At 41.3% G+C, this 12,372-nt stretch overlaps 2 protein-coding genes and 1 long non-coding RNA gene across 4 annotated transcripts; 1 reads left to right on the top strand and 2 right to left on the bottom strand.

Annotated features, from left to right (window-relative positions):
• The first annotated feature begins 157 nt into the window (after window positions 1-157).
• mcmdc2 (minichromosome maintenance domain containing 2) lies at window positions 158-11,150 on the top strand. Of its 2 annotated transcripts, none has more exons than XM_029148760.3 (15): window positions 158-320; window positions 421-551; window positions 628-687; window positions 799-994; window positions 1,153-1,275; window positions 1,370-1,471; window positions 2,201-2,329; window positions 2,465-2,702; window positions 2,794-2,999; window positions 3,069-3,226; window positions 3,451-3,630; window positions 3,848-3,987; window positions 6,403-6,512; window positions 6,614-6,803; window positions 10,650-11,150. In XM_029148760.3, the coding sequence occupies exons 1-14, from the start codon at window positions 224-226 to the stop codon at window positions 6,778-6,780; spliced, it is 2,037 nt and encodes a 678-aa protein (XP_029004593.1). In that variant the 5' UTR covers window positions 158-223; the 3' UTR covers window positions 6,781-6,803; window positions 10,650-11,150. The 2 variants fall into 2 exon arrangements, with proteins under 2 accessions (XP_029004593.1, XP_055363699.1); XM_055507724.1 differs by having other exon boundaries at window positions 1,132-1,275.
• On the bottom strand, window positions 6,959-9,070 carry LOC114854416 (uncharacterized). Its single transcript, XR_003785775.3, has 5 exons — window positions 8,863-9,070; window positions 8,386-8,426; window positions 8,156-8,197; window positions 7,436-7,486; window positions 6,959-7,162 (listed from the first exon to the last, which is right to left on the bottom strand). It is a non-coding gene; the product is annotated as an uncharacterized LOC114854416 (long non-coding RNA).
• On the bottom strand, window positions 9,393-10,982 carry LOC114854415 (transcription factor 24-like). Its single transcript, XM_029148767.3, has 2 exons — window positions 10,557-10,982; window positions 9,393-10,356 (listed from the first exon to the last, which is right to left on the bottom strand). The coding sequence occupies exons 1-2, from the start codon at window positions 10,980-10,982 to the stop codon at window positions 10,243-10,245; spliced, it is 540 nt and encodes a 179-aa protein (XP_029004600.1). The 3' UTR covers window positions 9,393-10,242.
• Window positions 11,151-12,372: the final 1,222 nt, after the last annotated feature.

The raw sequence follows: 12,372 nt of genomic DNA, 5'->3' as shown, positions 1-12,372 counted from the left end.
TTGTCGCGACCCACCGCTAATTAACTGGGCCAGGTGTGTTCAGCCAATGAGAAGCTGCAGGAAGTGTGGGGCTGTAGATCTCGAGGACCACCGTGTAGTCGTTGTGGCCGTTTCCATGGCAACGTTAAAAACCCTGGCGCCGGTGCAACCTGACGTTTAGCTAACCTGAAACTTTGACGTGCTAGTTCAAATGAGAACGTCACGTTCTCACCGATAACTGAAAATGTCTGACATCGTGTCACTGAAGGAATCAGTTCTCGTGTATTTAGACAGAAGCGGTGGCCTCCAGAAACTGGTGGAAGACTGCAAACCGTTTCATGGTAGGCGAGGACTAGCATTAGCATTAGCTAAGGTCGTTAGCGTTAGCAGTACAGTCACAGAGTATTTGAGTTTATTCGTGACAACCCTGCTAATTTTCAGACCCCCAGCGGATTGAAGCCGTGTACAGGTTTTCAATCAATGTCAACCCTTCCGACGTGATAGAGTTGGACGCTGAACTGGGGGACTGCGTTCTGCACGACCCCCTAAGAGCAACCGCTCTGTTTCAGTCTGTAAGTAGCATAGCATGAGGTGTCACCTAAAATCAAACGTCATGATTTAACTGCATTTAGCAATTTGTTCAATCAGGTTTGCTTCCTGGCTATAAAAACACTTTCCCTGGTTGAGAGAATTCACACAGAGAGTCAGGTATGAATAAGCCGCCACACTCTATCTGTCTTCACCCTGGTCACTGTATTTAGTGTAGGAACCACTGTCCACCAGTCTTGTAACTGTGATTGTCTGATTGTTCCTCTTTAGGTGAATGTAAATCTGAAGTTGACACATTTGCCCCCGTTCCCTGAGTACACGCTAGATCTTTGTAGTTACCCTTGCGTGTATAAACCCATGAGACCTGTCTTCGTACAAGGCCTGGTCATTGCAATGACAAGGATCACCAAATACACCCAAGGCGCCAGGTTCCTCTGCGTTAATGAGGACTGCCCCTGTTCTACAGGTACAGAACGGACGATGCTGCTTTTTTGTCATGTCATGTCACTATAGGTTTCTCTTGTCTTTTAGTAGTATGAATAGTAACTGTTGTAACTGTATCATGCCAGGCCTAACTGTATCAGATTTAAAGCTACAGTTCAGTTTCCCTGATGTTGGCTGTAGGGTTCCACCACATCCGAGTTCATGCACCTGGAGCCACAGAGTCGGCCACTGTGAGAAGCGACTTCAGCTGCATGATGTGCAGCTCCCAGCTCAAAGAGGATATGAAGTTTAGAGTTTTGGGAGGTGACACTGACAGTCATTAGAGTTATTAGTGGGGAGTGAGGCTTAGTACTGTTAAACTCTTATAATCTCTTTGTCTGTGTCCCTGTGGAGACAGACAAACAACTTGTGGAGCTAATTGACGTGAAAGCACTGGATGTTTTAACTTCCCACCAGCAAAGCTCGCTCAGATATCAGTCTGTCACCCTGTTTCTTAGAGGTTGGTAAATGGATTTTGTGTCATTTAATCTATCTCTCACCTTTTTTATTCCCTAACCATTTTGTATGTTACATACAAACAAGACATCTGCTTTTGAAAGTTGTAAAAAAAATTTGTAAAGTTGTAAAGAAGCACTGTAGACCAATATCGTGAAAACCTGCTAAGAACATTATTTGGTATTTGTTTGTAAAATCGTCTCATTCATTATTTTCACTCCTAGCTTTAAATAATGTGGTTGTATTAGCTAATATTTAGACAGTCAAATGCATTGAGGTTTGTCATTAATTTACTATGGTTTTCTAGATGAGGTTCACTTTGGAACACACACCTAGTGGGGGAGAGTTCAAATAAATAGAAATGTATACAGCCAGACAGGCACAGTGCCTCGTGGAGGTATATTAAGTGTTTCTGTCCCCTCTAATAACATTGTCCAGCTAGTATCCCCAAGAGCTTAGCAAATCTCAGCACCAGGATTTGCATTTTCTGTTGACCTAGTGCTATGGTGGAATTCAATACACTGGTTTTGTGTTACTAAACATATATGTTAATAAGTGCAAGGAACACTCATTAGCCGGCCGTGCAATTTGCACACAGAGAAATCTTTGTTCTTAAGGCCTCAGTCTGTTTCTCTTGGCTGTGGTTTGTAGGTAGCATGCGTATCTCTTCAATAATCACCAAGCAGCGTAGAACAACCCGTGACTTATTGCTTTGTTTCCCTTGTTCGCACAGACGAGCTGTGTAACTCAATGAGAATCGGCCAACTCTACAGAGTGTTGGGCATTTCTGCTCACGTGCACCAGTGGCCTAACATTACCTGTAGTGTAGAGGCAAACAGCATCCAACTGTGGGAGCCACAGTGTAAGGCAGGAAATTCTCATGTTAATCATTTTTTTATCAAACCTACACACACACACACACACACACACACACACACACACATATATATGCATGCCTCACTCAAACATCTACCATGTCTAACAACTCTACCCCCAGATCCCCATAAGGTCAGTGCCAGGTTCCTGGAGTTGTTGAAGGCCACGGCCTGTTCTCCCTGGAGGTTCCCTGCCATCGTAGCTCACTATTTTGGGGTGGCCATAGCTCCTCCAGGATTGTACAACACCCTAAAGCTGACAATGCTGCTCAGCTTGGTGCAGACTAAAGCAGGTGCACAAGACGCACTTCAGAGCTTGGATATTCTAGCTGTCACTACTGATAGTTTAATTGTAGAAAGGTAAAACAGTGATGGAAATTATAGTGATGGAAATGGTGCCACTTAACCAGTGTTTTGATTCTCGTTACCCTTCACCTTTTGTGTGGGCTAGGCTAATGGCGTACAGCTTGCATTTGGCGTGTCGTGGGGTCAGGCATCGGCCCTCATGGGAAATGTTTGCATCTCTCTCCCGGGATGAACATGGAGCAGGCACCGCTAACATTCATGCGGGATCTACGCTGCTTGCCACAGGGGGGATCTGCATGTTGGGCGATCTTGGCTGTTACAAAAAGGATAAGCTGGATGCTATTCTATCAGGTACAGTAGAAGGTAAAACAGAGTGCTGTTAGACAGAGAATTTGACAAACTAATTAATTATACTTTCAGTTTTGGAGAGCCGTGCAGTGTCCGTGTTCATCCCAGGCAAGAAATATGGCGAGGATGTTGACCAGCAGTTTTACATCCCGGTGCAGTGCAGTTTCTGGGCCTTCACAAACTCAGGTCAACGGTCTGGGAGGGTAGACTGTGCCGTACTGGGAACAGCAGTAAGTCAAATCACAAGTAGGCAGTCATTTCAATCCAGATGTGCTCTGTTTATTTATAGATGATACAAGAAAATGGGGGATTGAGGTTGTTTTTAAAAGGATTTACCAGCCTCTACTCTGAGATGAATTTACAAATGTATCACGTTTTTTCTTAAAGCGTGGTCTCGGGAATTTTGTCATGTTATCACTTTGGAAACAGCTGTTTTGTTCTTCTTCTTGATCAGGACATGGGACCTTTACCAGTTCAGCTATCAGATTCCTTTGGCCTGCTCATACAGTGCAGGGATACAATGGGAGACCAAGCCCTGCTTGCCCAGACCATCCACACCCTTCGCCAGGCAGTACAGACTGATGAGCCCCTATACACACCCTGCTGGACCTTTTCTACTGATGAATATGTGGAGGTCCAAATATTTTGATATTATATGCTTCATATCATTTTCATGATCATATGATTTTTAAATCTGACATGAATAAACAGGCCACGCCACTTAGACTGTAATGTTTTGCTGAAATAATTTCACATTAGCCAGTCGTTTTCTTCTAATAGATGTTCTACTTGCAGCTGTGCAGAGTAATGTTTCTACACATAAAACTTTAAATTGTAATTCTGTCTTCCAGCTGGTAGCCCATGCAAGACATTTGCAAGTAGAATTTTGTCCTGGAGCAGAGAAAATTATCCATGGTTACTACATGGCCAGTCGTAGAGTCCGAGCACAGACTGAGGGTGTCAAGATGTCTCTGGCTTCCATCAAACTATTGTAAGAACTTTTAACTGAATTTTAATTAGTGGGAGAGCTGAACAGCTCTCACACTATTGATATCTTCGCTCTTTATTAGTGGGAGAGCTGAACAGCTCTCACACTATTGATATCTTCGCTCTTTATTAGTGGGAGAGCTGAACAGCTCTCACACTATTGAGATCTTCGCTCTTTATTATTATTATTTCGCCCCGTTTTTCGGCCGCTATCTACTTCTCAACGCTTTATCGTAGAATCATCGTTCAACGTTCTAAACGTGCGTCGTTAGACGATGCAGGCTATTACTTTTCACGTTTTCAGCTTTTCAACTTTTAACGTTATTCAACGTTTTCCTTCGATTTTTTATAATGGTCGTCTATGGGAATCATCGTTCAACTTTCTGTCAACTTCCCTCTTTTCATCAGCGTCTATCATCGTCATACTTTGGCGTAGAAACGTCATTTCAACGTCAAAAGCGTCTATCATCTTTCAACATTCTCCGTGTAAATCAGCGTCCTCGTATCTTTTATAGTTTTCGACTTGTGAGCGTTTAAATATCGTGTGGTATTTGTTAAATTTTCAGCTTTTCCATTAGTGTGTATTGGGTCAGTTAGAGTGCGTGATGTCACAGCTACAGTGAGAAGGTGCGCTTTTTTAAGACAGAACTTCTGTCTCTAACTCGTCACTACAGCCACAATTTTTACTCTATCAACGTAATTACTTCACTGAATCGTAGTCATACTTGTCTTCTTTCTAATGATGTGTTTGGCTTTACCCTCAGACTTATACTTTAGTCGCTATCGACCTCAAAGCACAGAGAGATCCTGAAATTCTCCCATAGACTCTAATGATAATTTTTGGCAGACGTCTGGGGAGAAAAACAGAGGAGACGTATTTTGAAATTGCCACTGTGGCTACAAGCTTTTGTCCTTAAACATAAAATTCACACCATTTGCTCATTGAAGCCTTGGGACTCGTAAAATGAAATAATTTTTGTGATAACTATCATGGTTTAGCTGAAACAAGCCTGTTTATACAGGGTAAAACTCTGCTTTCACAGAGCAGAGTGAGCCTGATTTTCCCGCCTTTCGTCTCCATGGCGACGGCGCAGCTGCAGATTTGACTGACAGGTCAAACTGCTGATGCTCAGTGTAGACAGCAGTTCCATGCTTATTACTGATTACTCAACTACACTATTGGATTGTGTAGTAATTATGCACACACTTCCTCTTAATCCTTTCAAAATAAAAGCACCAAGCCAAATAATTAGCTTTAATAGCAATATTTCAACTTTTAGATGGGTAATTATGACTATTTAAAGATAGAATAACAGTTTAGTAATTACCCACACGTACTTCCTCTACATCCTTTCAAAATAAAAGCACCAATGCCAATTATTAGCTTTAACTGCACTGTTTTTGCCTTTGAATGGGTAATTATGATTATTAATGGGTAATTAAAGACTAATTGACAGTTACGCTATTACCCCCACACATTTCCTCTAAATCCTTTCAAAATAAAAGCACCATTTACAATTTATTACCTTTAATGGCAAGATTGATTAAAAAAAATTGTGGTTCTGAATGCTTACCATTCGTTAATGGGACTACTTTAGAGTTCAGTAAATAGCCACTCAAACTTATTAGGGTGCTTTTATTCTGAAAGGGCTAAATCTAAATCTTTTGCTTTAATAGGGCTATTCTTGCTATTGAATGATAAATTATGACTATCTAATGACTATTTTATACTTTAGTAATCTCCCACACACAACCTCTAAATCCTTTCAAAATAAAAGCACCAATGTAATTTATTACCTAAATGGCAAGATTTTTGTTTCTGAATGGTAAATTTCTACTAGTTATTAAAATATTACACAGTTAGGTAATTATTTACAAATACTTTCTTCAAATCAAAAAGATAGTCAGCTTATTCATGATTGTCAACAATGCCCCTTGGTCAACTTTTTAATATTTTAAACGTGGTCAACTTTTGAATCATTGTCATCTCTTTAATATTGTCATAGTATGACCTTGGTCATCTTTTTAATCATCTTTTTAATCGCCATCTTTTGTCATCGTTTTAATCTTTGTCAACGTTTTCTCGTTTTCATCGTTTTGCCGTAGTCAACTTTTTGACGTCAGCAGCTTAATCAGCGTTTGTCATCGTTGCGGCAGCAGATCAGCTCTCCCACGTAATTTCTCGAGAAATTACTTTTTCTAGTTATAAGTTACTATTAACTGAGTAGGGTCCCAAGTAACACATAACTTCACTTCTGTCCACTAGGTGGAACTTTTACACAGATTTATATGACCATTTTTTTATTTAGTTATGACAGCTGTTTACAAATCTGTTTCAATGGTGACATTTTTAGGAACTGGAAATAAAACAAATTTACTAAGACTGCAGGACAAAGACTAATCTAGATTTTTTTCCCAGAATGTCTTTGGCTGAGGCTCACTGCAAGCTGTGTCTTAGAACACAAGTACTAGAGGAAGATGCTGTAATTGCTGTGCTTCTTTGTGAAAACTCTGTCATCCTCAAGCATGGTAATATTATAATCTGCCTTCTTCCTACAAACAGTTGAATCAAGCCAATTTGCTTTAATGAACATTATGCTTCTATAATGCAAGCCACAATCTTCCTCCAGGGACTTCTGCACTGATTATTCCACCTGACTCTGTGTTTCCCTGTGACCTGGGAGATGCCGATGCCTTACGCCGAAGAGATATGATCCTAGATGAGCTCCACCAAAACATTCTGCGATTCATTTTCACCTATGCACCAGGGGCAGACACGTATATCACAGAGGAGTAAAACTGCCACCATTTCAAAAACAGGTAGGCAGCACATGATCACACCAACTATACCTCACATTGACCATTTTCCACTATGGTTTAATAGTTGTAGTCTGACTAAATCATGGCATGTGTGACTATCCAAGTAATAAAATTTTAAACAAATAAGAGGATAAATAAATTCCAAAGGGTCAAAGCATTTTCTCAAGACAAATTTTATTTCAAAAAATGTTTACACAGATCAGATTTCAGACAAATAGGAAAAGAGACAAGACTAACAATATGTACACAAACAATCACACCACAAAAGTAAATAAAACCTTAACATGATCATGGACCAGGTTTGAGGGTCACCGCTTACCTTACAAGTGACTTCCTGCTCAGATGTGTTTCTTTGTGACCTGGTCAATAAATAAATCAGTTAAGTACAACATAACCACATTAGGGCAACTATCTAAAACTGCACTTGCAGCTGGCAATTCAGTCTTCACAAGCTCACCATTTTATTGTCTGATGGGTAAACGGCAAAAATGTGAACTCATCACTATTCCAGCCACAGGAGTTTAAAAATCTTAATTTTGCCTAACCAGTTCATCCAAATCAGAATAATTTAATAATTCTAATGATAAAAAGCTGTCTGGACTGCATAAATGAAATACTGCAGCACAACTCACCTTTAGACGAGCACAGGAGAAGGAAGAGTCAATGGGATACAACTCCCGTGACTGCAACAGAAGAAATCAGATTTATTGGAGGAAAAACAAACTGGACTGGTTTTGTATAAACTGAACTTCATAGTCAGTTAACAAGCCCATCACACTAACTTTACAAGCAGATATTCTGAGTGATTTATTGATTTTGAGCTTGCATGAAAAACCATGTACTGAAGCATTAGTCAATAGGGTGACAACACAAGACTGATCACCCATAGGTCAAAGGGCACAATGTAACACAGCTTGGGAGCACAGCCAACGTCATAGGTCTGAGGACAGGTTCAACAAAAGGTCACGCTTTCTGCCATGACCTTACATCCTTAGTTGGAGCCACGAAACCTTTCCACGGTGAAATAATGGGATAGGGCAAGTCCCTGACCAGTCACCCCTAAAGACAAAACATGACTGGGACAGTGCAGCAAGAGGCTGAGTGGCAAAACGGGTGGCTTGCTTTCTCAACTGTCTAAAAATGATTTATTGCATTACTTCTGGGATGAGACTCATTGACACTGATGCCATTACTGTTGGGTCAGGCCATCCAGGTTTGTCTACATGGCAGCAGATTTTCACACTTAACCAACATTCGACTTAAATGTCATAGATCAATGAAAAACATTTTAATGCTAAACCAAAAGCAGGACAACTGTAGTAATAACTTAGAGTCAGGAGGTCACTGCTTACCGTTCAAACGACTGCCTGCTCAGTCCAGTGGCTCCAACCCTGCTAAATACATAGAATATATGTTAGTAAAACATTTAACGGGTTTAAATAGTTGTGAAAAAGCTAGCGTTCGTTTTAGTTCAGTTAGTCACGTTATCAGCAGCCCAATTTGGTCTGATGGGTAAACGGCGAAAACGTAAACTCATCCTTACTAAACGAAAGCGGACGAACCACGAAGCTGCTGTACTTACAGGAGACGAGGTCGAGCGGCCTCGTGTTCAGCGCTGCTGATCTGTTGAATATAGAACATTTGTCAGTGGCAGTTACGTCGTACGATCGGGTGTTACTAAAAACAGTTTTGTAATGGTATGGAATTCTAATCATTAAGACCACTGCGCAAATTGTGTAGAACCGCAGTTGCAGCTGGTAATTCAGTTTTCACAAGCTCACCACTTTATTGTCTGATGGGTAAACGGCAAAAATGTGAACTCATCACTATTCCAGCCACATGAGCTTATTAAAATCATAATTGTTTAACTATTTTAGCCACAGTCAAAACTCAGCATAGAAACACGTGGGCTCATTTTCTCCACGTGGCCGACATGCTAACTAGCTTGTGCTACATTATCTCACAAGTCCCTACGACCGCGAACAAAAGTTAAACATAAAACAATGTCAAATTACAACACTTCAAGCTTTGTAACCGTGCGCACCCATTGTGTTATTACCTGCCTTATGCAGTGAACGTCCCTGTTGCACAAAACACCGGTCAACTGACGCGGACAGACCGCGTTGCCGCTGCTAAGAAGGGTTCCTCCGAGGCAAGAGAGAGTTTCCGGTCCAGCGTCTGCGCGTCAGAGCTGCGCACTGCGGCAGAGGCAGCACCCAGCTGCGTAGTGATCACGCTGTCAGCGCAGACGCTCGTTTATAAGCCACAGTCATAACGCTCCCGCAATACTTTTATGGTTATTGAACCCACGTTACGTTTGCACAAAAAGTAAGAAGAGTATTTTCGTGTCCAGTTCGTTATCTGTACCGGTTGTCTGATTATCTTTATTTTTGTAGCTCACGGATCTTCATACCCAGTGTCATACTTTGTGTACTTCGGGTATGTTCCTCAGACTGATTATAGTAAACCAATACTGCCCATGTTTTACAATTAAAATGTGATTTTCTGCATACATTTAAAAATATTGATCAACGGCCTACAGCTATGTCAAACAAAATGTCCAACAAAACGACACAAACGCAACTTAAATCCACCGAATATTTAATATTTATCTGTGCAAATAGTTTTCTCCTGATTTGAAAGAGGAACATACTGTATTTATACATATGACATATTTATTTAATTTTACAAATATAGTTAGTTTTGACTTAGTCATGTCGCCGAGTAAAATATAACTTAGGTTGTTTCTGATTCCGTGACCCGGTAAGGAAGTATAAATAAACAGATATCTGATGGATAAGCAAGCATCATATAAACCGAGCTACGGTCATAAAATATACATGAATAGAAAAGAAGAATGTATTAGATAATCATCAATAATAATAACTGCCATGCTTTTGGAGTTTTATTTCGTTTTATGTCGAGGTTGATTTTTCGTATTTTTTATCGTCAAAACTCGACTTGGGACTTGTCTTCTCTCACTGAACTCGTTTATTCACAAACACATTTACAACGGAGCATGTAAAAAAAGAAGGAACAGGAGATGAAGAGTCCCCATTGTTGACCCTGACAGACCACTTCACAAGACAGATGTTAAGTTATTCACACATGCGTTTAGTGCAAATGTTTCAACTAAAGGTGCGCACCTCAAGCATGACGGGCCATTACCCCGTGGAATTTCTACACATATCATGGGACATGTGTGGAGCTGCACAACACCGGGCAAACAACACTAGAGGAACAACAAAAAAAAAAACATTAAGACTGATTTCTCAAACATTTGTACAATAAAATTCACATAATATATTAATTTACAATGTCTTCCTATAGGGCTTAGTGGAAGGAAAGTCAGGTAGGCTAATTGTTCTACAATCATAACGCATATGCGGCTGCCGAGGAAAACAGCCTGGATTCATGCAAATAATAAATTGCTTTAACACTATTGGTGGGAGGTGGACGACGATGGGCCTTGATTCTCTGAATCTGACGGAGTCGTGGTGTTCAGGAACTGTCCGCTTGCCCCGACATACAGTCTGGATCGCATCGGCCATTTCTGCAAATACATTTCATTTGTTAACAAATACAAATATTTCTATGGTCAGAGGATGGTGTTGCATGTACATAGGTCCAAATATTGGTCAGCAGCTATATTAATTACTGTTAATTAAGTGACCTTGTATTTATATATGAAACATCAGCATTGGTGAAGTATGAATTATTATTATTATTATTATTATTATTATTATTACTGACCTTCACTGGGTGCAGGTATCCTTCGCCTTTCAAAGACTGTAACGCCTCCGTTTGTTTTGTGCTCTCTCCCTCCTCTGCGCCTTCTTCTTGAAGAGTTCGAGTCAAATGGGCAATATAGGTGGTGGCAAGTATCAGCACGTCGAGTTTGGACAGCTTGGTGTCCGGTGGCACTGACGGCAAAGTCCTCTGGAGCTCCAGGAAGGCGTTCCTCAGAGTTTGCACCCGGCTTCGCTCCCGCGCTGCATTAGCTGCCGCCGGACGTCCTCTACCGCCGAGGCCGCCGCTCTGAAGCACCCTGGCCCGCTGAAGCTCCCGGCGACGGCCGTCCGGACTGGGGCTGGAGCTCGGACTGGATGCAGGGCTGTCGTCCATCACCGCCCCGGAGCAATTACTGCTGTCCATTCGGAGTGTCTGTCTTCCAACCATCGGTGACACTTACAGACCTGAGGAGTTATATTAAAAAGGAACACGTCACTTTAAATAGGTTAACCGGGCCATTGAACTTGTGCTCACCGTATTTGAACATCTGTACATATTAACATACTCTCTGTAGCCTTATAATATTACTATACAATAAAATAATAATTGCCTCGACACTTAAAGCAGGGCGTGCGTTTTTAATCACTATTATTTGAAGCACGTTCAGAACCCAAAACCAATCTAACAAGCAAAACAATGAATGACAATGTCAAGAATATGTTCTGATGACTGACATAAGACCAGGCAACAGAATTATTGTCCATCCCTGGATTTTGACAGTGTAGCTACAGACACGGGAGAGATTCCCATTCGGCTGCTTACCTCTGATATTTCTTAAAAACGCTGAAAACGACATGAGGCGATCCCAAAAGGACAGAGGAGGGACAGGGAAGCGTGTCGTCCCGGTTCACGGGACGATGATCCTCGTGAAGTAGTTCGTCTGCGGAAAAGTTATGCGCAAAATCTCTGCACGCGCATCCAAAGCCTTCACCTGTGTGCGTAAAAGTCTCTGGAGCTCCTAATTTATTGGACACACGAAGCGACGGACAAGCATTTGACTCGAGCGTAATTAATCACTCGGCCAATAACACTCCCTCGCCTTGGAGGAGACTGCTCTTTTGCTCTCCCCAACTTCTTTCAGGGTGAGGGCAGCAGAGGCTCGTTTTCAACGCCAGAGGCAGGACTCCCCTTTCCTTTAACCGATATGCGATAGGCTATATCCCACTCTAATTGGCTACGAACACGATACTGTATTTTCTTTATGAGCCTATCGCTAACTGGGAACGGGGAGAAATCTCGTCAGAATTACCTCAAAAATGCGCTCGTCGTGGTCAGAAATAAAGGCGAGTCTATCAAAACGTTATTTGCAACAGACCATGACGACAAGCTGACAAGTGTAAGGCGATATGCAAAACATTTGACTAATTGCCAGGGTGACTCGAGTTGCAAGCTCATTGGAACAGCTAATAAATAAACTTCAGCGGTGCAATCAACAGGCAGGCATTGAGGAAATTCTTGCGAGACTCATAAATTAATCACTCTGATTTCCAAGGCTCCAAACGAAGATGTCGGCAAATTAATGAAAGGAATTATTCATAATATGTATATCCTCGGACTGTTCTTAATAAACATTGTTGTTTTAAGGATGGGGTAACTGTATTGCTCCCGGCCTCTAATTATAAGGCAAAGTAAAAGAAGGTTAAGTAAGCTGGTTTTCCTAATTACTCCGTATCTTTCAGGGGTTACACACCCACGTGGCTCATAAAACTCCTTCAAACGTTTAGTAACAATGCTGACAATAAATACATCCGTATTGTTGCAGCATTTGCTATAAAAA

This window comes from Betta splendens, chromosome 4, assembly GCF_900634795.4.
Source record: "Betta splendens chromosome 4, fBetSpl5.4, whole genome shotgun sequence".
NCBI classification, from domain to species: domain Eukaryota; kingdom Metazoa; phylum Chordata; class Actinopteri; order Anabantiformes; family Osphronemidae; genus Betta; species Betta splendens.
Note: the sequence above shows the minus strand (reverse complement) of the source record. Positions and strands in the feature narration are given on the sequence as shown.

Bases quoted from the DNA above. Each gene is read 5' to 3' on its own strand.
- LOC114854415 (XM_029148767.3), bottom strand. From the start codon at position 10,982: ATGGTTGGAAGACAGACACTCCGAATGGACAGCAGTAATTGCTCCGGG. The intron at 10,357-10,556 runs GTCAGTAATAAT...ATGTATTTGCAG, and splicing joins GATACCTGCACCCAGTGAAG to AAATGGCCGATGCGATCCAG.
- mcmdc2 (XM_055507724.1), top strand. From the start codon at position 224: ATGTCTGACATCGTGTCACTGAAGGAATCAGTTCTCGTGTATTTAGAC. The intron at 2,330-2,464 runs GTAAGGCAGGAA...CTCTACCCCCAG, and splicing joins CCAACTGTGGGAGCCACAGT to ATCCCCATAAGGTCAGTGCC. The intron at 3,988-6,402 runs GTAAGAACTTTT...TTTTTTTCCCAG, and splicing joins CTGGCTTCCATCAAACTATT to AATGTCTTTGGCTGAGGCTC.